Source organism: Delphinapterus leucas, chromosome 9 (assembly GCF_059928025.1).
Source record: "Delphinapterus leucas isolate spDelLeu-1000000601 "Yukka" chromosome 9, BTC_Dleu_Yukka2, whole genome shotgun sequence".
In the NCBI taxonomy this organism is placed as follows: Eukaryota; Metazoa; Chordata; class Mammalia; order Artiodactyla; family Monodontidae; genus Delphinapterus; species Delphinapterus leucas.
The window spans coordinates 18,008,683-18,033,708 of record NC_143137.1 but is presented as its reverse complement, the minus strand read 5'-3'; the positions used below and the strand labels follow the sequence as shown (position 1 = coordinate 18,033,708).

General features: G+C 40.1%; 1 protein-coding gene across 10 annotated transcripts in view; it reads left to right on the top strand.

Moving 5' to 3' along the window:
• Positions 1-25,026, top strand: part of CALD1 (caldesmon 1) — a 181,230-nt gene that overhangs the window by 127,169 nt on the left and 29,035 nt on the right. For 7 of the 10 annotated variants that reach the window (XM_089917367.1, XM_089917365.1, XM_089917364.1 and 4 more), the window contains 2 exons: positions 18,061-18,207; positions 21,701-22,667. In XM_089917367.1, the coding sequence (XP_089773493.1) occupies positions 18,061-18,207; positions 21,701-22,667 (1,114 nt within the window). Of the gene's footprint in view, positions 1-18,060; positions 18,208-21,700; positions 22,668-23,954; positions 24,033-25,026 lie in introns of all 10 variants that reach the window. The other 3 variants (XM_089917375.1, XM_089917371.1, XM_089917376.1) reach the window with 2 other exon arrangements.

The window sequence follows — 25,026 nt, the reverse complement described above, 5'->3', positions numbered from 1 at the left end:
GAGAAGCAGAAAGACAGAAAGGGGGACAGGGCTTTTATTTTGCTTCAGGTTCAAAAAAAAAGCAAATGATATCTGTAGGTTCAAGTGTATGCTTAGAACTGGGACAGACCATCCAAGCCCAGCCCTTCTTAAGGTTAAGACCAGATACTCACTGATTATACATATTCAACACCCTGGAAGCATTCAACTTAAAATTCCCTTGACTTCATTACTAAGTTTCAAAAATACCCTTCCAAAAACATGCATTTAAAAAAATATTAGGATTGTGTTTTTTTGGTTTGGCCTTAAAAAAAATTTTTTTTTAATCCAAAACCATAATTGTGGCGTACCAAGATGGATTCTTCTCCCATACAGCGAGGATTTAATTTTTCCAGTCCCCTGCCTCGGTGCCTGTTACCCTCTGCTCATTTTTGATGAACTGCACATGTTGTAGAAGCCACCCTGGGCCTCAGACACGAGCAGTCTCCCTCGCCACTGCCAGTGTCCTAATAAGGGAATGAACAAGCTCCTATTGGTGAGGTAAAGAGGAGTCAGGCGGTGGATGGTATTTTTGCTGATCAAGGAGGTTAAGGTGTGGTTTGGCAGGTACCTCGTTGGTTTGGCTGGCTCCCGAACTAGTTTTTTTTCTCTTTTTACAGTTCGAATTCTGTAAAACAGACACTAAGAATTGTTTTCTCGCTTATAGCTTAGCTGAGCTTTAAGAGTATCATCTTGACACCAACCATCCATGATGGAGGAAGGATGGGAATGTGGAGTGAAGTGAAGTTTTCATCCTGAAAGGAGGTTGAGGGGCTGCCACCAGAAGGAAGGCGACCTCAGACTCAGTCAAATTTGGTCATGGAGAGAACAAGGGGTAGACCATTCAGTGTATTTAACCAATGTTTAATAAGTTTAAACATTTATCTGCACAAAAATATCAACTTTCACTTTCTGCTTGCCAATATTGATGTACCCTAATTTAAAAAAATAAAAGAAACAAAAAGAAAGTTTAGGATCCTAAGGACAAGTGGCCTCATCTATTTCCACTCTGATCTCTAAATCCTTGCCCATGACTCCTCTGTCCACTGTTTTCTGAATGTCTCTACGCTGCCTCTGAACGTGACTGCATCTGGCCCGAACTGTTCCTCAGTCACTCATCGTGAATCAGTATTTCTCAGCCTGGCTGCAGACTGCAATCACTTGGGGAGCTTTAATGCCTGGATTATACCCCAGCAGGTCTGATTTAATTGATCTGGGGCACAGCTTGGGCAGAAGGATTTTTAAAAGTTCCCCCAGATGATTCTAATGTGCAGCCAAGATTGAGAACCACTGCTCCGGATGCATCCTCTATTGTATCATCCAGCTCCCGGTGGGCAGGGCCAGCCTCTTTCTCTTTCTGACGCTTTGAAACCTTTAAAGAAAATACAATATGTATATGAAACAAGTTAGACAGGTTTCTTCTCAGGTTGGTAAATTCAGTTCAGTTGTTTTAAACCTAACAGCAGAGAATTGTGCTTTCAACCAAAATCAACTTCTGGACACATGGGTATTATTGGAACTTTATTTTCCATGCATGTAGAGAGTGAAATTCTCTGCCAGCAAAAATAGTGATTCCATTTCAAAGGCATAAATAATGAAGTTAAATTTTTCATGTTTTCTCTGTGTTCATGCAAGCTATTCATCTCTTGATATTTAATTTAGTTAGTAAATGCTTCTTCATTTGACTTTTCTTTTAATATTAACCCAACTTCACATCCTGAAACTGTGAAATTGCTATCTGTAGCAAGGATAGGATGATATGACTGAGGAATTTTTAAAAAGTATTTTAAACCATCCATCTTTGAAAATAAGAAGATCTGAGGGTGTAGTACCAACATGGGGAGAAGTTTTGAATTTTGGAAGAGTGATGGATTAATCAGATGTCCAGAATAACTTATTACTCTCAACTTCCTCACTGGAAATTTCATTACCAAAGAAGAAAGGTCATTTCGAAATTCAGGAGAACAGCCTGAGCTAGGAATATAAATTCGAAAATCATCACCTAAAAATTGACTAACAAGTAATAAACATAGATGGGATTACCCAAGGCAAGTATGTTGAGTAAGAAAAGACTAGCGCTGAGGAAGACACAAAGGAAACTACAAAATAAACGGTAGGCAGAGAACTTCACAAAGGAAGGTATCGTCAACAGTGTCAAAGACCTCTGTGAGGTCAAATAAAATGGGGTCTGAAAAGGGCCATTGGACACTTTGTTCCAAAGTGTAGCTCTAGAGAGCACAAGCCCATAATACAGTGTTACCATAATACAACGTTATTGGGGGTTATGGCTACTAACGTTTGGATCAAAAACAGTCAACCTAGTGTTCTGGGTCATTCAATAACCAAATTGAACTGTTATTTTTTGTTCACTTTTTGGATGTCTTTATCAGTTGGGCAAGTGGCTAAGATGTCTGGAGATAAAATTAAATTACTTCAGTAGACACTTCTGGATACATCCCTAGGTGGGTTTAGGTTAGCTACAAAGTAGATTAAACTAATTTAGAAACCTAACTCTGAAACTAGAAGTAAAAATGACAAGACTGCCCATGATACAGTGAAATTAGCTATTTTTGGTTATCTTAATGATTTACCCCATGCATTACAGAATCTGTTTTGACTAGAGCACATGAAAATATTTCTAAAGGACCAGCTAAATCAAACTTGCTTGTACTGAATTATTTTTGCTTTCCACAGACATTGCAAAAGGCCAAAACCAATAATAGGCTTGATAGTGAGAGTAGAGAGAATATAGAGGGATATAAGGACTTTATAAGGGTTGATGATACAAGAGGGATTTATGGGGGGAAAGGCATGCACCAGAGTAACAGGAAAACAAAGAGTTTCTGCTCTGTTCATGAGCCACACCAAGGCCAATGATGTGACAGGAACAGAGACAGGCTGATGGCAGGTGTGCAGGTGCACTTACTCACGCACACATAAGCTCTTGAAGCAGGCCAGGATCCACAAACAGACTAGAAAACACTGGTTGACTCAGTTTGACTTTAGTCCCTGATTATTGACTATATTCAAAAGTCAAATATCTTTCTTGTCCACAACCATGTGGTTCTTCTTACCCAGGAAAACATACATTTTCCAGCTCTAAACTCAAGGGGACTTTCTGTACGTAGTAGCAACATCATGCCATCTACAGAGAAAATAGCATTCAAACGAGAAACAAATTTACAATAAATGCATTAAAACATTGGCATCTTTGGCCAGTGAGCTAAATTTTCCAGGTACCTACCCACAGAGACACTGGCAAGATGGCTTTGACTAGTAGCTGTTTCCAACTTCTGATGGGAAGGAATTGAGAGAAATGTGAGGTATTGGCGTTCTACCTCCTGTATTTTTTGCTAACCCTCTTCTATCTCCAAGCATAGCATGGAAGCTGCCACTAGCACTCCCAGGTCAGATTAATATGACTCTGTTCCATCACTTCATAGTGTTGAAGTTCAGACTTGAGAGGTCCTTTCTTCCCATGGTGAATGATCAGGCTTCAGCTACTGGAACTCATGGTCAGAGCAAGTCCCATGGCCAATGCAGTATGGCCGTGGGCACAGCCAGGTTTCCTGATTCATATTCACAAACCAGGGTGGAGTGTCTGCCTTCTTGGAGACTCACAAAGCTTCTGAATGACTGTGTGTGTATGCCGCACACATGCCTTTGGGACATCCTTTGGGGGTGGCTTCTCCCACTGACAATGCTCTAATAACTTTAAATGTCATTTTCTCAGTAAATATTCATGAGCCTAATATAGAATTGTTGGCCTTTCCCTATTCACTAAACTGAGTCACATTTCATTGATCTGTCCTTTAGGGAAGCATTGTTGTCCTATATTTGACACTAAGACTTTTTTTTTTTTTTTTTTTGGCTGCGTTGGGCCTTCGTTGCTGCACACGGGCTTTCTCTAGTTGCAGTGAGTGGGGTCTATGTTTTGGTGCGTGGGCTTCTCATTGCGGTGGCTTCTCTTGCTGCGGAGCATGGGCTCTAGGCATGTGGGCTTCAGTAGTTGTGGCACGTGGGCTCAGTAGTTGTGGCTCACGGGCTCTAGAGCACAGGCTTAGTAGTTGTGGTGCACGGGCTTCATTGTTCCACGGCATGTGGGATTTTCCCGGACCAGGGTTCGAACCCGTGTCCCCTGCACTGGCAGGCGGATTCTTAACCACTGCGCCACCAGGGAAGCCCCGACACTAAGACTTTTAGATGGCTTCATGTTGACCTATTTGTCCTTTCCATATCTGTTTCAGTTAAATCCATATGAACTTAGGCAGTTCGCCTCATATCCAGCGAACTGAATTAGCCTTCATCATTGTTAATTAGCCATTGCTCAGTGTCTTATGCCATATGCCTTTCCTGAATTCATTACTAAAAATACTTATCAAATACCTACAAACACGTTGGGGAGGAGGGCTAAAAATATGTATAAAACATGACTCTTGATTTCAACAGACATGACATAGTATGAGAGATAGGATGCTACACAAATAACAATAAGGCAATATTGACAAATACCTGGAACAACAGCAACGATTTCACAGGAGGGAAAGAGTTCCTTCCAGTTGACCTTCATTACGTCTGGTAAGGCCTCACACAGGTATGAGCTGGCCATGAGGGATAAAGAAGAGCCCTCTAGGTAAAAATGGAGAGCAGGGGAGAGCACGGTCAAAGAAAAGAAGGCAAGAGAGTATAAATGAAGTTAAACTAATTGGAAATGAAGCACTACTGATGCTTATTATGCTTTCTGGCCCTGGCACCTTCGCTAAGTCCATATTTCTGACCATGTGTGACTGGTCCTGAGGGAAGAGCAGGCGTTCCGCCCCCAGAGGGGAGGGCGGCCCCTGTCCTTTCACATCCTTGCAGTTTACCTGTAACTGGGTAAGTGCATATACCGATGGTATAGCTTATCTAGTTTAAAGTAAACTAACCTTCATGAAATGGACTCAGGTTTCTGGACTTAAAAGGATTTCTGCAGAAACTGCAGGTCGAAGGGAACACTGACCACATGAGTCCAGGGAGACTCTGAGAACGCAGTGGAGCTGTCACTAATGCTGTGAGTGTGTATGAGCGCTTAGCTTCTGAGCCACGCACTTCACCTGTGCCTTTCAGCAAAGGAGAGCTGTCCACAAACCGCGGGGAATATAACTGCTTTTTAGAAGAAACTCATGCAGCAGAGAGATCTTTCGGGAAATGACCCCATTGCTTTGTGATTTTTTTTTTTTTTTGTCCAAACAGATGTAAACATGTAACCTACCTAAGAGTATTGATCTTCACACCTCACCTTGGAACCAACATTTTCTTATCTATTTAAAAACCTCCCAAGTAAAACATCTCAGTTTAGATGTTTACTAAAAATGTAAAACTGCCTTTGGATGGCTCTGAACAAACAACTAGTTGATATCAGGACAGGCATAAATTTCCTAAAGTTTATAGAAAACTGCATGGTTGGTGGGGCAGATTGACTGTATTAGTATCATGCTTCAAATGCCAAGCCAATGATGTGTTCTTTCCACTTGTCTCTACATATCTTTTAGGGGCTTTTTAAAAAAATTAAGTTATTACTGTCATTTAAAACCAAATTTCAAAATAAATTGAACTTATAGCCAGATTTTCAAATTAGTTATCTCAGTGTGTTAAACTAAGAGTTTTCACAAAAGATTTTATGGACATTAATAAATTAAACTTACTTTAAATATGTTTTGTTTTGTTGTCATATCTTTTTCCTGTGTTATAAGTCTATAAACATTTAAACAGCACTACATGTATATAATTTATAAATAAGTTACTATATATGTGTATATGTGTGTATATATATACATATATATGCATATATGTGTGTATATATATATATATATGCTTAAATTTTTTAACTGATAGTACACTATAAAAAAATTTCAGGACCATTGGCTGAGATCAGGGATCAGCAAACTTTTTTTGTAAAGGGCTAGATGGTATATATTTTCAAATTTGTGGGAAATACACTCTGTCACAATTACTCAACTCTGGCATTAAAGGGTGAAAGCAGCCATAGACAATCTGGGAATGACTGTTCCAGCAAAACTTTATTTACAACAACAGAATGTGGGCCAGATTCAGCCCTTGAGCCATAGTTTGCCAATCCCTGGCTTAGATGACTAGAGCTATTTGTTAATCTACAGAACACCCTAAGAAAGCTGATACAGTGTCATAGGTGAGAAAGAAAACAAGTATGGGATCTAAAGACCTGGGTCTAGTTCTGATTTTGTAGTTGCTTGAGTCACTTCACCTCTTCAACCCCAGGTTACCGTGTGTAGCATGGATTGAAAGTAACCTCCAAAATTCCTTCTAGTTTAATGATTCTGTTGTTTTACTATCTTGCCAGCTTGCCACAGTGGTGGATTGCACCTGGGATCTGATTAACAAGCAGAATAAGTAAAAATTTGATTTACTCTATGTGGGCAAAGTGAGTACAAGACAGTGGAGAATAAAAAAGGACATAGGGCTTCCCTGGTGGCGCAGTGGTTGAGAGTCCACCTGCCGATGCAAGGGACACGGGTTCGTGCCCCGGTCTGGGAAGATCCCACGTGCCGCGGAGTGGCTGGGCCCGTGAGCCATGGCAGCTGAGCCTGCACGTCCGGAGCCTGTGCTCCGCAACGGGTGAGGCCACAACAGTGAGAGGCCCGCGTACCGCAAAAAAAAAAAAAAAAAAAGGACATAAATGCCACTCTGAAAAATTGGAAATCACAGCTTATTGCTCTTGAAGGATCCTCCACAGTGCTCCTGTTCTAAATGATCGTAGGATTTGCTGAACTGAAGTCTCCTCTTGCAGCTAAGATTTATGGAGCCCTTGATATTGGGTAGCTAGCCCTTTATTTCTCACGGAAAGCTGCAGAGTGACATGAAACACCTGGAGTGGAGACTGAAACTAGAAAATCCTCCCTGTGTGTTTCCGTAGGGCCACCGCAATGGAAGGAGCACCCCTCTTACGCTTTGTAAAATGGTTGGTTTACTCTTCCAGTTACTGGAAGCTGTCCTTCTGTATGTGCCAAGCACAACTGGAGCCCCACTAATACCTTTCATGTACTCCAAGCACCGGCCAGACTGGATTGTTTGCTTTCTCATGTCCATATTTCCTGACTCTGCAGCCTTGCTATTGGAGCTCTCTGTATGTGGAAAGATCCTCTTCTGTCCCCCCAGCCCCAATCCTAAAAGATCTAGCTCAGGTACCACTTTCTCCACGAAGCCTTCTCTGATCCCTTAGCTGGAATCGTCTTCTTCCTCCTCTAAACTTTAGATCACTTTATCAACATCTCATGATATTTACCGCATTCTATCTATTATTATGTTCTTACACCTGTCTTAGCTTCCCTACCAGATTATAAACTCTTTTCAGGGTTTTCACCTTAGTTTCCACCCTCAGTGGCTTGAATAGAGTAAATACTCAATAAATGTGTGTTGGATGAATGCATTAATTCCAGTCACCTAGGTGTCAATTTGCATGTTAGAGTAGCATTACCAACCAGCACCCCAATTCTGTAAGTTAAGAAGCCACATTCATATCTGGTACATCGCCCACCAGCACCTCCTCAGAATCTAGGCTGTTCAGAGCCCATCACTCTGATGTCCCACTTGAATTTAACTGTCCTCCCTTCAAAGTCTAGGTGCTACGCGGATCAGTGGTTTGGTTGTAGAGAGGAATATACACGAGATCAGAAACCTATACACCAATGCAATGCTGTAACTTTGTAATTTATTTTTAGAAAAAAATATTTTTAGAGTAAAGTCAGTTATCTCCCCTACTGAAGCAGTGCCTCCTGTACTAGGTAACAATTTTAAAGAACTAGTGATTGTATTGGTTTATACTCTATTGTTGGGGTGTCGATCTGCTGTTGCAGGACAGGTACCTCAAGCAATTTAAGTGCTATCTAAGAATGTCTCTAATGCCCATGTTTCTCTCTCTCAGAGCCCCGGCTGCCTGATTCTTCAGCTGTCGGTGATCTAATTCAGTTAACACACACACAAATGTGGGAGCTTAGTTATTTAATATTACTTTATTTAAATGTTCACATTTTCATAGGGGTCTCCTATTAACTTTAACTATGGAGGTCTTCATTTGGTTTGGTTTGGTTTGGTTTGGTCAGGCTGGCTGTTTACCAAATCACAACAAATAGGTATCTGCTTTATTCCTTCCACACGGAGCAGAGGCCCCATCGTAGGTAAGGTTTCTGTTGACTTAGGAAGATGATCCACCAAGTGCAGAGCAGAGTCCTTGAATTCTTTTCATAACAGTAGGGAGGTTGGACCCATTGACAGCCATTGGCTCCCAAGTCCCCTACAAGAATAAATGTTCTTCACATAGGTCCAAAGTTCAGGATTTGGCCTTTCATTTTTCCATTTCCTGTCTCTTTTCAAGGTTTGTCTTTCTACTTGCTACCACTTGTAAACAAAACTCTGCAGTTCTATCTATGAGCCAGCTGGATGTTAGGTAAGGTTGTGTAATACTGCTGGAGTTGGGGAGGTAGTAATCACCCCAAAGTATGCTTTCTTGTTAGAATAACAATTCCTTCACTCACCAGAGTTGCTGGAAACAATGCTCCAGTGTCATATCTATCAGTATATTTGAGCTTTCTGTTTCTGAAGGAGAGAGGAAGGACAAAAGCGGGGTTGGGGGGGGGGAATGATGGGAGGCCATGCCACCCCCAAGGGAAATTGAGCCAAAAGAACACTGGGAAAGAGGAAATGGATACTAAATCTTTTTCCAATTAAGAAAAATGAGAGTGGAAGCAGGAAAGCTCCAGAGGGCACTTTTGGGGGAGGAGAAGATCATAAAAGGCCTGTTATGAAAATCCATTACCCATAAATTTCCCTGCATTAAGCACTGCCTGTGTAGAGAGGATGCTGAGAATCCTCTCAGCTGACACAGGACATGTGACTTCAGTTAGCGGTACCCACATGCCATGTACCGTTTCCGTCAGCATGTCTGAAATACCGCTTTCCCTTACAGGAATTCCTTCTAATTAGTCACAGGTTCATAATCTCCACTTAAGGACATCTTGTTTTTGTTTTCCCAATCACTTTGTTTCTTTTGTCCTGTGTTTAGCAATGTGATAGCAGTACCATAATTCAAAGCCCCACCACATGAAATTATGAACCCTTGTACTGCATCACACAAATATTTCAGATCTGGGGGTAATATTTTAATTTCTAGATCACGCTAAGTATAAGACTCATCTAAAATGAGTTCATTTTTTTACATTTGAAGATGGCAATAGAAGTTTCTCTTTCTAGGAGTTTGTCTTTGACTGTGTAAAGAATCTGCTTGTTAATACATCTGTGGTCAGACGCAGTTGCATCCAAGTCGGCCGTTGGACATGTGGAGGTTTACCTGCACCCCGTTCTAAGGCAGTGTTTTTCATCAGCTGTATATCCATGTTCAGACCTACATGCAAGAGAAAGAACTGGCAGAATGCAGCATTGCCAGTCATAGGCACCCAGGTCTGATGAAGTGTTTTATCATGTTTTACTTGAAAATAAATTACCTAAGCCCAAGGTTTATTGTCCACATCTACTATGCACATTAAACCAAGATTGTCCTTTAACAGATACAACAGTCAGAAAACAACCCCAAATCAGATTTTACTTTTGAATGACAACATTTTTAAAAGCCCAAGTTTATTAATGATAATATTTTATTTAAGACTCTTATTAGACAAAGAATCCTAGGTTGGGGATGAAGAAAAGGTAATGTTTATGAAAACATAGGTGGTAATTGGGTTTATCCTGTATCAGCCACATTTTATACCAGTTGAATTTCAAACCAGAGTTAAAAGAGAGGAAAGTTTGGTTACTTTATTTTAATTATCTTACTAGCCACTTAAACATTTCTCTTACTCCTTGTCATTCATTTCAAATCAAAGCTTAACTTGACTTATCAAGTGAGGAGTAAAATATATCTTCTCCATCATCAATCTTCTCTTTCCATACCTACACTTTCTAAACGTTTATAAATTAAAAACTGAACTGTTTGTATATGACCAAGCTTATCGTTTGAATAGGGTGGGATAGTGGGAGTGGTGCAAATTCGGTCCTGTTTGTGACAGAACAAATAGATTTTAGTTTATCTCAGGAAACTACCATGGAGTTATCCCTCCAAAATCTGTGTTTAGTAGATTTAACAGATGCATTATTCCTTTAAAAAATAAATGTGAAAAAATAACAATTCAGTAAGAAATAATCCAGATTCTATTCATTTTATTTCTACTGAATATCTATGGCACCAGTTGAATAAAAAGTTAGACATTTATCTCATCCAAACTATAATCTCAAGAAATGTTTGGGAAATCCTGTATCTCATCTGTCATTATAAACTATACCTATTCATATAAACATAGATGAATCTCAAAAGCATAATGTAGGGTGAAAGAAACTAATCACAGAATGTATACAGTATGATTACATAAAGTTCGAGAAGGCAAAACTAAAAAATGAATTGTTTAGGAATGCATCCCTTGGGGGTAAAACTACAAAGAAAAGCAAGAGAACAATTAAAATCCCGGTTAGAGGTTATTTGGAGGCATTTAAAAAGAGATAGGAATGGGGTTGAGGAAGGGCACATAAGGATCTTCATAGTGCTGGTGCTATTTAAGCTGGGTAGTAGGTACATGGGTGTTTGGTTCGTTATTCTTCTTGTAAGTGGTGGCGTGCTATACACTCATTCATAGGTACAATATATTTCACGCTAAACGTCTTTTTAATTTAAAATACTGACCCGAAACAGTTAGAGTTCATCTTTTTAAAATTTCCCGATACCAATGACTATCTGTATCAATTCGGCAATGAGTCTCTAAGCTTAGGGGTCTGCCTGTCCCAGAGCAGGACCATTCTGAGAACTGTGTTCCCGTAAGCCCTAGCTAGCCACACAACCCTGAGTCAGAATCAGAACTCTCCCTACTCCCTGAGTTCCCTCTAACCATACATGATCAATCAGAGCTGATCTGTTTGTTTGACAGGACGTCACGGTCATAATGATACTAAGAACCAGCCTTCTACGAGAGTGCGTGGAGGCAAGGTGAAGAGGTTTTTCTCCCACTGCCTGATGTTGTTTCTTTCTACTCTGCTCCGCGACATGTTTCCCCACCATGGTCTGTGGTTATAGAAACTCATGTGATTATGGGATGTCACCATTATGTAAAGCATACGGTAGGCTGCTGGTGATAACTTGTGGTGACAACATATATGAGAACACTGAAGTGTGCAAGCACACAGTGTCTTACTGTTGAGAACCAAAATTTGTGGCTGGTTTGCAAACCTTAGTAATTCTCAAATGTGTGTGTGTACAGGGAGATGGGGTGGGACATACCCCTCTTCCTGGGTAAATTTCTTCAGAGTAATGTATCCCCTTGCATGCTTGCAGTCCCATAAAAGGCACAGCCCTGACATAGCAATGAATCCTTCAGTGAAATTCAGCATATTTTTACCTTCCCTATCAGAAAAAAAAAAAAAAAAAAATATATATATATATATATATGTATGTATGTATACACACATATATTCTAAATGAGGGGGGCTTCCTTTCATTCTATCCTATATTAATTACTAATAGACCGATTGACTATTAGCTATTAATCCATTTCTAAACATATTTTGACCTGAAAATATTTTTATTTTCTTGATTTTTTTCCTCCACTGTAATTTTTAATGCCTTTCTTTTAAGGAATCCAAGGGAAAAACATTGAGAATTGGCCCTTATGTGCATTAAATGAAACCACAACATTTTACAGACACCACATATATATAAACAAAATCATATTTAAGAGCCTGGAATGTATCTATAAACCTCTTTTAACTTCCAAATATACAATAAATCTGCAGAGCAAATATGATTCATTTCAGCAGGTCAGGATTTTCCCTCCTGATCACAGCATTGCCTGAAATTTTACTAAGAGCATTTGAGCAATTCACAGGGCTAATTGGATATGTTTGGAGAATTGCTTGCATTTCGTATTATGAAAGAAAGTCACTGGGGTTTTTGGTACATGGAAAACAACTGAAAGTATGTATGAATCATTTTGCCTCCTACTAGCTGATGACCACATTTTCAACCCACATGATGTTTTAACTCTAAGCCGGATCCCATATCAAGACCTGGGTTAAGACAATGACATTGGCAGAACCAAGAATGATGGAAATCAGAGAAATGTAATTGACTAAGAAGTCCTTTGCAGACGTGAACCCCAGTCAGTCTTCCTCCTGAGTCTGGCCTGCGTGGGGAACGCACAGCTGCAGAAAGCTGGGGGCAGGATGGTGTTTGGGATTGAGTGTCACGGTTACAACCTGGAATCTTTTTCAACCAGCACCACCTTCTCTCGGATGACTCCTTGCACGAAAGAAGAGGTACAAGGGGATGCAGGGAGATGAAAGCAGATCTTAGGGTTCAGCCAAGTGTCTGCTGGCCTATAAGTTAATGTGAATTCACGAATGATGAAGTACTGGTAGGAGTCCTTCTTTCAGGTAGCGAATTTGTTTGTTCTGTTGGAATTTTAGGTGCAACATTCTCTTCTTAAAATATAGGAATGTGGCAGAAATAATTAAGGAAAACAGAGAGACTTGGAAACTTTGATCTGAAGGGGGACCTCTATAAGTCTTTTGTACACGGCCTTCATTTTAGTGCCTTGAGCCTTTTATTTTCTCCGAGGTTTTCCTCACTTAACCTGTGGGTTTGTGTGTGTGTCTGTGTATGTGTGCTTACCAAGCACAAGGAATGTTAAAGGATGCAAAAGAGCTTGAAGGGGACAAGTCAGAGTCTGTTCAGTGGCACTCGTAATCTCTTTCTATATACCAGTGGTTCTCTAGTGGTGAAGTTACTGGAAGAGATTCCTAAATTTATTTTCTGTAGTCTGATAAATAACTGTTTCAGGTATGAAAGACTGCTCTGCAAATATGCATAAATACAGTGGTTTATAAGATACAGATTCCTTTTTTATTCAGTGTTGAGTTTATAGACTTTATAAAAACATTTTTAATAAATAACAAAACTATAAGCGACTGTCATGATATTTTAATTTTTCTTGATATTTTAAAGGGATCCACATTCTTTAAATGTTAGTAACCATTGCTGTAAGATATAGAAAATTAAATCTTTTCTTTAGTGCTCTTAAACTTGTAATAAAATCAGCCCCCTCATAAAACTGGTTATTACTTGTTCTTGTTCTATTTTTAAACATGGTTTCCTGATAAGAGATCTTGTCTTGTTAATAAAATGTTATTGCCAGCATTTTTGCTTGAAAACTTTAAGGATCATGTACTGGAGTCTCAAATCAGAAAATAGCAAAATAAAAAGAAAACAGACAAAATGAAAGGAAATGAGAGTAACATTCTTCACACTATGGAGAACACAGGGTTAAAAAACTCTATACTGTAGATGAAATTACAGTAAGAATTTTGCCAGTGTTGAGCAAGTCTTGAGAAATATTTATTGGAGAAGATGGGGTGAGGGGGACATTGGGGCAAGGTGACAGCTAGTGCCTTGCTCCAGTGTCTTACTGTGGAAGCCTCTGCCACTTCCTCTTTATCTCATCTAGTGTACATTTAGACCCTGGCCCAGCCAAATGTAAAGACGCTGAGTCCTCAGTGGTTTCATTATTTGCCAGGTCTGCAATACTTTTATTTATTTGAACTTTCTATCTAAAAGGCACAGCTTGTAACATGATTATAGTGTTACTTGAATACACTGAGGCAGTAGAGGTCTGGTGGTAAAGACTTAAAAAGTCTTTGGTGTGAAAGCCACAACATTCCAAGAGCGTTTTCCCATTGCATAGACCTGTTTTTTCTTATAATATAACACCAGGATATTTAGGCAGTGGTTCTGGGAATGGAAGAAAAGCCAGACCTTTCTGCTTTTTTCATACCACTGACACAATCAAATAACATCATGTGATTATTATGGACTTCTGAGATTGTTCAGCACTTATTGATACACACACACACACACACACACACACACACACACACACAAGATCATCTCTCTCCCGAATATCTGATGAGCCATTTTGCTGCCAGCAGCACTGGGCTTTCTGCAGTAAGATCAATCGTACCTTTCCCCAAGTGTTCTCTAAGAGATGAGCAAAGGCAATTACCCAGAAACAAAGCATAATACTCCAGAGTAAACCTGCTGACACCCAGCCTGGGTGGGAAAGTCGATTGAACATTTTATTTAATAAAAGGTGCTTTACATATCATTTGGGATTACTCATTTTTTAAGTAAAATGCATTTGATTAAAACTCTAATCAACATAGTTTAATCTTTCTCAGATGATTCCGAGGAGCTTCGAGTCCTCTGCGCTTCTGAATCATCTGGGAACATCAGTTGTCTTTATAGTGTACGATACAGTAGACTGGTTACTGCCAGCATCCGCTGAAGTTTCACAGAAAGAACAAATGGATTGTTATGCTTTCATTACAACCCAGTGGGTGGTTAGGTATGATTTTTACTAGTCAGCAGCCCTTCAAATACATTTAAATCTGGTGTGTGAAAAGTTAGAATGTTAACATTTTGTCTTTAACTGAAGCCTAAAGCAGAGTTGTTGTGCTATCATGTGGACATAGTAAGGATGTGGTGCTCTCATCTGTCTTTTTGGATAAATTCTTGTTATGGTGAAATTAGCACTCAATACGTTGCTGATGTTACATACCTTTCTGGAGGGCAGTTTGTCAATGTGTAACAAGAGCCTTTAAATGAGCATATCTAAAACTCAGGAATTCTAACTTTTGAGAATTTTTCCTAGATAAGTAATTGAACAAGTGGTAAAAGTATATCTATAGTGATGTCCTTTACAGCATTGTTTATAAGAACATAAATTTGGAAAAATCTTAACTGCCCATCAGTAGAAGTCTGGTTAAATAGATTATAGTACATCCCTATACATACATCCACTACGTACATCTAGTCATAGAATACTGTGTTGCTGTTGGAAATTATATTTTGCTAATGTGTTAAAATAGTCATAAATAAGGTAAATTAAAGAAGCTGTTTCTAAAGTAGTATATATAACATGATCCCACTTTGTTAAAAATTAAAATATCTATGCATGCAAAGGAAAAGTTCTGGTAGAATACATTGTTAATCATGTCCATATCTGAGTAGTGGATTAGGGAACTGACTTTTACTTTCTCTTTTGTACATTCTTTAATGTCTGGTTTAAGAAAATAATAAGTACATGTTACCTTTAGAATCAGAAAAAATTTAACAACTAAGGTTTTTCAATTTTGAAAGAAAAGTAATAAACCTCTGGTAGTAGTATGAAAGGTAGTTGCTGTGGGAGAGGCCTGAAAGCTAAGCAACCGCTGTGTGCTCTGCCCTCTGAGGACTAAAGTAGGGAGGCTCACATTCGAAGAATTTCTACACATATCAAGTCATTTGGCATGGGCACAATTTCACTTACAAAGTCAACTGATATGTTATTGAGCCAGCAGCCGGGCACATTCTGATTCAAAATGCCATGAAAACATTTTGGCTCCTTTTTTGTTTTTAACTATGAAAAACAATTTTAACATGTTTCTTTACTAGTAGCAACAAAAGGTCCTCAGAAATCTAGCTCTGGCAACTGTGTATCCTAGGTAAGAGTCTACCGATGCAAAGTGATGATAAATTTTAAGTAGTATGAAGCAAGAAGAGTTAGCAGAGACAGGGGCAGTGATCTGAATGTGGAAGGCCACGCCTCCAATGAGAAACCTAAGATGAAGGAAGACTGAGTGTGACCTGGCTGAGACAGATGGCATATCTAGGTCGTGTCAGAACTAAAAGCCAACAGCATCCACCATGAAGCACATTGGGTGGGTGGGAGGAGGGAGAGGAACACCTCTGAGATGTTCAAGTATAGTGGGAAATTAAGGGCTTCAAATGAGATTCCATCTAGGAGCGGGGAGGGTTTTGTTGTTGCCATAGGGTGTCCCATATGGAGCTTTTATGTGTCTTTTGCTTGTCTTGGAAAAGCAAGGCCCCAAGTAATAGCCAAGACCTCATGGCTGATCCAGAGATGTAGAAGGGCAAATTAAGACTTTCTGTTTGATTAGCTTGGGAAGCAGTCATTAAGGACTCATTCTCCCTGCTGTGGTTAAAGCTGTCTACTGAGAAATAAGCCAAAGGAATATGAGGCCAAGAATCTGAAGACTGAAGCCAAACCACTGGGAAGGGCTTTCAACTGCAAACTACAACGTGATTGAATTAGAAAGGAACATTCAAATCATGTCATGCTGTCACCTCAAATTCAACAAGTCTAAAATTGAACTCATCTTTCCTCACAAAGCAGCTCCTCCACTGCACTTTCCTAATAACAGCAGAATACTACACTGTAGTATGCCTTACCACAATACACCCATGATTTCATTTGATTGTCACCCACTTACAGACAAGGCAGTTTAATGCAGGTTAATCAAAGGGCTGCAAGCTGGGGAGAGACCAGTTCTAGAAACTCGGTTTTCTGAGTATTAACCTAGTTATCCTTTAACTGTATCACACTGCCCTTCTCTCCGTATTTGTGGAAATAAAACAGTCAGCTTTATAGAATTACTAAGTGACAGTTTATTTATATTGGCATTTGAATATTGCACACTAGCACATTTTAGCAAGTATGAAGTCAGAGTTTCTTAAGTAGCAAAGAACAAACCAACCAACCTTCAGAACTGTTCATCTTGTTTTTGTAAGGTCAAAAACATTCATAGCATTTGTATTATTGAAGTCAAAAGATAGCTAAAGTAAAGTACTGGATCTAAAAATACCTAGTTTGTAAATCGAACATGAGCAAACCATCATCAGTCATATTAGGTTCGTTTTGTTGGTATAAATTATGTGATTCTGCTGTTTTGTTTTCTTTCATTTGTAAATTATTTTAGCTTAGTCATTATTGATAAGTATGAAACGTTTACGTACCTGGATTTCTATTTGTAGATATGTAAGTAACACTGTGAAAAAGCATGTTAACTCTCCAAGGTAAAAAGCAGTCTGCTGCACAGTGCAGCTCCATTGCATCCCGTGTATCCATCAGGCCAGCTTGTGCCTGGGCCAGCCAGCACTGCCATGCCTTCTCAGCACTCTGTATGTCAGTACACAGTCCTCCTTCCAAAACAGCCAGGTTGACCACGCAGGCTATCTCCTCATGAGTCTGAGCATCTGGAGTTCCCCAGCTCCGATCCTTTACTTGGGAATAAATATTAGGGGAAACGTATCTAACTAGTGATATTGATTGTATAATTTCCCTAAATAGTTCTTTGCTTCTGATAAACTAGGAAAGCTAAATACCATATATGCATGTGAAACCCTCTACGCCTCTTCTACTGGCCTTAGCCCTTAGGTTTCTATCTAAATACACACCTGTGGGCTCCCAAGATGTGTCCAGTGTGTGGGTAGTTGGGACACTAAAGCAGTTTTAGAACAAAAGAGGCGGCCTTAGAGGGCACTGCACTGACTGTGAAGCCTCCTATCAGTTGTCAATAACACTTTTCTTCAGTGAAAGTGAACAAAAAGGAAAACAATTAAATCCAAGCAAAAAGGATCTCCTGCTCTGGAGTTTCGTTGGCTGTTTGGCTTATTAATGCCAAAGTCCTGGTTTGGTAACACAACTTGATTCTTTTCTGACCTTTGTGACAGCATATCCACAAATAATTCATACAACATGCTGAATCTTTTCAATAAGTGTTTTCAGTACTTTCAGTTCAGTTCTTTGGATTTCTGCTTCTAAATCTTAACATGCTAATCACCAGCTGAGTAAAGAAATCTAAATATGCTAAAACCCACAGTCTCCAAAGGCAGTTGCTTTTGTGTAAACTTTTTCGTTTAAGCTGTTATTTGGTCATTGTAAATTATCCTCTGTAGCCACTGGACTAATGCTTTTCAGATACTTAAAAGTTTAAAAACTAGTCAGATCGGGTCTCTAAACTTAAGGAACAGAACCATCCTTTTAGAACTCTATGGTTCAGTAAGTAGTCAAGCTCAGTGTCGATCCTCCCAAGAAGCTGGTGAAGATGGTGGGCAGTTGGCAAGCTCAAGAAGTTGTCTTTGTGATGTTACAGGATCGCCTACCAGCGGAACGACGATGATGAGGAAGAGGCCGCCCGGGAACGGCGCCGCCGTGCCCGGCAGGAAAGGCTGCGGCAGAAGCAAGAGGAAGAATCCTTGGGACAGGTGACTGACCAAGTGGAGGTCAATACCCAGAACAGGTACTGTCCTCTTCAGAAGGGAGAATTTTTCCAGGTGCTTCTTAGCCTGTCTGATGAAAGGAATGTGTTGGGCAAAGCATCCCCTTCTCAGCCCAATTCAACTCTTTCCGTCTTTCTAGCTTGTTTAACTCTTCTGTGGACGTTTTAGGCAACTAACCAGATTGGACAGTCAATCTGATTTAGACATTAGGACACCAGTACTCCTTTCTCCCCACGCCCCCACATCCCATCCCCTAAACACACCCCAGTTGAAGGATTTTATTTTCTTTTGTAATCTAGTAAATTTTTTATTTACTAAAAATCGTGGGTTATATGCTTAAATAAGGAAAACTATTTACCTTCATTCTTTAGGGTATTGTTATCTGTTTTGAACTGAAGATGTATTCGTTTAATAGTCCTCTGTACCTACCAGTAGCAGATAATACTTGAATTTTAGAAGTAGGCATGAATTGCAAATGTCTTATTTTTCCTGATATACACCCTAAACCAGTATCCTTTGATCTCTACAATATTCAACAAGGTGCAGAATCCTGTTTAATTTAATGTAATTATTCAAACAAGCTCATGAGTTTAGTACTACATTTTTTCCTATACCAGTCCTGGTAGAAATCAGGAAAGTCGAGAATACTTAATAAGTTCAACTTTTTCAAAAGGGGCTTTTACAAGTTCACACATACAAGGTCACACAGTGCATTACGCTAATAGTTAGTATATATCATTTATATGCCCCCAAGGTATAGAAAAGATGAGGAGGGGGAATGGAGAAAAAAATAATTTTATTTTTAAATTGTGGACTGGTTAAATATAATGCAATCACCATGTAAGACCTTTTGTGTGGCTTTGGTTTTAGATTCTTTCATTTTGTGTGTGTTGGGAGGGCACTGTATTTGATAATCCCCTTCATTCAATCTGTGTAGAAAATTCTGAAGGGAAAGAGTTCTGGCCTCTTTAACGTGAATCTGAGTGGGTACACAGAGGGTTTCTGAAGGCAGTAGTGAACGTGCTTGCAGGCAGGATGATTCAATCAGGAAGCTTCTTGGTTAGGTGGAAAAACAGACTTTGTCCCTCCGTAAGTAGCTCCTGATTAGGGAGGGAGTATAGCAAAGAGGTTCTCTGGGGTTCACTACCTAGCTTTGAATCCCAGCTTGACCCTTTCTTCACTAACTGTATTTCTTCAGTCCAATGGAAGTAAAAATCATAGCTTTCTTTTAGGAATGTTGTTAAATTTAAATGAGATGATAATACCTGTAAAATGCACAGTGCTTGCGCATAGTAATTTTGACCATTATTAGGAGGATGGTAGCAGAGTCTTACAGATCAGGGCTGCATAGGCTTCACTGCCTTTTCTATTTCTGAGTTGAAGGGGATGGGAAAGAAAGAGTTTAATAATGACATTTTAAGGCCTTTTGTGAATCTGGTTATTAGTGAGTAATCAACAATGCCTTAAGAAATTACTAGTGCCTATAGCTTTCTAGCTTTTAAAATCTTGCTTCTACTTGTGTTTCTCTTCTTTTTTCACATTGTACTATTATTAGTTATTTCATGCATTGATTGAGTACAAAATTCCTTCTTTTAGCCACGCATATTCAGATCTGATAACATATGATTTACCTCTGACATACTAATTAGCCCCAAGAAGAATAAGTATTCTTCTTGGGGCTAAACAACTGACTGGTACTCAACTTCTCCTGTTGACTGCTGTCCTGATTTATAAATAGCAAAGAAAGGTTCAGTAGAGTCTGTTGTTTCTTAACTCGAGTTCTTTAAGCCAGCTAGCATTGTGGAATTTGGGGTACCTCTTAAAAATTATTTGAATTCAGTTGATCCAAATGCCTTATGTATATAGATTTCCCCCCTTAAATTCTAAACTATTTGCATTTTCAGAGAAATTTAATCCTTATGTGTCTAATTCATGGAGACAGTGTCTTACAGCAATAGCTGAGGCCAAGAAAGTTTAGAATCGAGCCTTTGGTCTGCCATTTCTTGTTGTTAAATGTGAAATATGTTTTTCCAAAATTAAGTGAACTTGAACTTCAAAAGGGCCAAGGTTGGTATGAACCATGAAATTTGATGGAGTTTCTAAACATTGCAAGACATGTTCTTCCAACTCTGGTCACAGCCCTGGTATCACATGACTGGCTGTTTCCTGCAGTGAAGACCAACACCCCTGGCATGGGCAGCGTCCAGCATCCTGCAATAGTGAGCCCAGTGGTGGACTTGCTACAGTCTGGCTTTTAGAGGTTTTTTCTTTTTTTATAAACATCAAATTTAACTGTCCTTTGGTCTACTGCAGAAAAGAAGGGCAAGAGACCCTTTATTCATGGAAATCTTGACAAAGAATGGAGATGGTATATTTATTAGCTAGGGCAACATCTGCTGCTTTAACGATGAGTCCCCAAATTTCAGTAGTTTGATGCAGTAACACATACTAGTCCAGCGTGGGTGTTTCTGACTGGTAGAACTGGTTCCCTATCTTCTTTCCTCCTGTGACTCTGTCAACTTCAGGGGCTTTGGAGTCCTCTGATCTAGCCAGTAGACAGAGATAGAAAGGGAAGAGAATGTACCCCTGCTTCTTACTTGTCCTGGTCTGGACATCTCACTTCCGCTCACATTTCATTGGAATTATTGGTCGTGGGGCCCCACCTAGGTGCGAGGAAGAGGGGAGGGTGGGAAATATAATCCTTGACAGGCAATCACTTCCCTGTGACTAAGGAACGAGGAGCATAAGTTGTGGTGGACAGCTAGATGTCTCCACCGTGGGGGTCACTGGCCTGAGTATATAGCATCTCCGCACTATAACGTACACTCCCATCCTCTCAAAGTGTTTAGTGTTCCAGCAATCCAGATCAGGAATTCCAGATGACTTGGCAACATGTGGGGACACTACTTGATACAAGAGGAATTCGTTTCTTCAGTTTGGTTCTTGACTTAGTTTGAGTTCCCTGAAAGTCAGATTCTGAAACAAAGATTTGAGCACAGTTTACTTGTAACATGATCCCAGGAAAAAGTGGTAGCGGTGTGGGGAAGTGAGACAGAGAAGGGAAGGCAACCAAATAAAGGTTTCACTACCGAGCAAGGTAATTACCAAGGTAATTTACCAAGCAAATTACCACTGTGGGTATCAGGGGCTTAATTCCACCAGAACTCTAAGATCCACTGTGGTATAGGCGCCTCAGCGCTATCTGATACCAAAGGTGAGGGGAGCTGAGGTATTTACACATTAATGCTCATCAATTGTTGCTTGAGGCAAAATGCCCAGGTGGCATTAATACTCAGAGCACTTCTAGTATGCAGAATAGGTTCCCCATGGCCAGACAAAGACCATGGGCAAAGAATTGCATATGCTGCCAGTTGAAAGCCAGGCAGGAATGTACTAATATGGGGCTGTATATGGGGAGATGTATATACTTGCATGTTCCCATGTGGCACAGCACATGAGTCCAGCTGACCGATTAATCAGCAAGCTGCCCTTGCTGTTGTTTCTGTTGTCCAGTGTGCCCGACGAGGAGGTCAAGACGACCACCACAGACACTCAGGTGGAGGCCGACGATGAGGCTGCACTCCTGGAGCGCCTGGCCCGGCGGGAGGAAAGACGCCAGAAACGCCTTCAGGAAGCACTGGAGCGCCAAAAGGATTCTGACCCAACAATAGCAGATGCAAGTTTGTTGCTACCCAGCAGAAGAATGCAGAACAACACAGCAGAACATGAAATGGCAGAGAAGGAAGAAAAAAGCGAAAGTCGCCGGGAAAGATACGAGATAGAGGAAACAGAAACAGTCACCAAGTCCCACCAGAAGAATGATTGGATGGATGCTGAAGAGAAAAAGGAAGAGGAAAAAGAAAAGGAGGAAGAAGAAGAAGAAGAGGAGAAGCCAAAGCAAGGGAGCATTGAAGAAAATCAGGTAGAGGTGGTGGCAGAAGAGAAAGCAGCAGAAACCCAGGAGGAAACAGTAATGTCATTGAAAAATGGGCAAATCGGTACAGATGAGCCTAAGACAGAAGAGGAGAGGGAAAAAGGCTCACATGAGATTCCCCATAATGAAAAGATGGAACAGGAAGCAAGGGAGAGAGCTGAGGCAGAAAGGGCCAGGTTGGAAGCAGAAGAAAGAGAGAGAATTAAAGTCGAGCAAGAACAAAAAATAGCAGAGGAGAAAGCGAGAAAGGAAGCAGAAGAAAAAGCAGCTGCACAAGAGAGAGAAAGACGGGAGGCAAAGGAGAGGGAAAGGATTAAGGAGGAGGAGAGAAGGGCAGCAGAGGAGAGGCAGAGGGCAAAGGCAGAGGAAGAAGAGAGAGCTAAGATAGAAGAGCAAAAACGTAAGAAGCAACTAGAAGAGAAAAAAAGGGAAATGCAAGAGAAAAAGATAAAAGGGGAAAAGGTAGAGGAGAAAACAGAAGGGAAGTGGGTCAATGAAAAGAAAGTACAAGAAGATAAACTTCAGACAGCTGTCCAAAAGAAACAGGTACAGTAAACATTTTGCACCAAATGTGTGATGCCTGCAACTTACGAGAAATGTAATGCACATCAAATTTGGGACTGAGCCCACATTCCTACAGCCCCACGTGCTTGATCATTTGGCAAGCTGCTCATTTTTTTAGGTCACAGCAATGTGCAAGCATAAAGCAATCAATTGATAGCTAACTATTCCACCAACCAAATTTACTGGTACAACCAGAGAGAAGTGAATTGCTCTGTGCTTCGTTGCTATGAATACCAGAAAAAATGAATTAACCCAAAGATGACAAATGTGGTGGTGCTGCATTGACTTATGATTCTGCATTGCATCTAAACTCATTCCTTTTTAACAACTTATCTCTATCCACAGGTCTACATGAGGCAGGGGGACCATAACTCCTCACTTTATCTGTGTGTTTGGCATTTAATAAAATATGCTAAAAGTTGGGGTGGGAAACTGACATGATGAATCATGGTCAGAAATATCATCTTAAGGAGGCAAAATAACCCCCTTGGAATTAACTGGTAATAAGGGAGGGAAAGGAGGCAGTTTGGACCTTTTATAAAAAGTGTCAAAACCCTGATTTGCCATCATGTAGACCTGAGCTTAATGTAAACTTGCAGAAAGCCATTCATCTGGGGTAGCATCAACTTAAAACTGACTGGCAATTAACAGAACACATTTTGCGTCTTTTACCATCTGGGTGACACAAATTTATGTAGCACAAGGAAGTGTGGAAATAGGGGGTGGGGGAATATTTGTAAGCTAAGAAATATTTTTTCGTCTGTCTGCAAGGCTGCATTAAGAGCACTATACCTAACCACCACCACCGTACCACCACCATTTCCCCGCAAAAAAAAAGAAAAAGAAAAAAGAAATGCTTGTGTATCCACCTTTCCATAGAGAACTCTCTGTCGCTAAGTCTGCCTTGCACTGCAGTTGTCTTTCACTCTTGCTTCTTACAAGGGGCTCATAAACACAGCTTCCATTGAGATGATCAGGAACAAGATGCACCAGACCACACACAGGATTTGTCCACACGTACTAGATGCACCACATCACGCTAGATTTCAGTGAGCACGATGGCAGGCTCATGAGAAAAGATTTTGCGGGGAGGAAACTATCCCACGTTGCTGTTTAGAACCACTGGCACGGGGGGAATGTGAGCACTGGGACAGCCAAAGAGAAGTCACTTCACGCCACATGCAGAGTGACCTGAGCACCCTCTCACTCTTGTAAGCTAGCAAGGGCTTCTTTTAAACGAGTGACCTTACCATTCTTGAAAATAAAAAGGAAGAAGAAAGGGGGGCTAAAATGCAAGCTAAAAGAGGAAAGTCCCAAGAAGACAAGCCTACCTTCAAAAAAGAAGAGGTAAATATCATTGAGAAAGAACCTAGCCATAAAGCAACAGAGAGCAGTGTTCCACGACATTTCAGGTCTGATGAAAATTGTAACCTCTAATCCAGTGTTTTTCAAGCCATGACTCATGATCCATTGAATGGTGAAATCAACTTAAAGCATCCCAAAATTAGCTAAATGTGTCAATCTGCATTTTTAAAATGAAATAGGTAGAAAATATCAGACGGCATCATGGCCAGTAAGTATTTCACTGTGATATAAATTGTCTTTATTTACTGTGGGTCACAGTCAGAAAGCTTGAAAAACACTCCTCTGATCAATCTTACCCACTTTCTACTCTCCCAAGTGCGATTTTGTTTTCCTTGAGCCATCCTACTTTTGTTTCAATCATGAAATATTTCCAACTGGCTTTGATTCATGATTTAACTTTTCAAAGGAAAAATACTCCCACGCATCTCAGTAAAAAATTTGATGAATTGAAGATGATATTTGGTTTTCAAAAGAGAAGTTTGGCACAGTGTTCTGCATTGCATTTCTGAGGCACACACAGGAGCTGGTGCCAGGGTGTTTGACTGTAGGTAAGTAAACAAGTCAGTGGACCAGAGCTGCAGAGAGAATGTCATTATGCCCCCGACATAATTAAAATGCTACATCAGAAAGCCTGACCTTGTTTTAACCATCATGCGTATGTCAGTTCCAAGCAATCCTAAAAACTATGACAGTACTTAACAAGTTCAAAGTACTTAAACATGGTAAAATTGAAGTATCAAAGGTAAAAAGACTTGAATTACTCTGCCTGTGGGGCTGAATTGTAGCTATTGAGCTCCAACTCAAATGGACTCTTGCTGCATTTCTCTGCCCATTATGGCATAGAGTAAGACACAGATTTAACTATTGCTAATCTAGCAAACAGATGAGATTAAGCAGGGGGATGGTTATTTTCTTAAACTATTTTTCCTAAGATTCATGTAAAAAGTAAGAACTCCTAGTTCTTACTTTTTGCTAA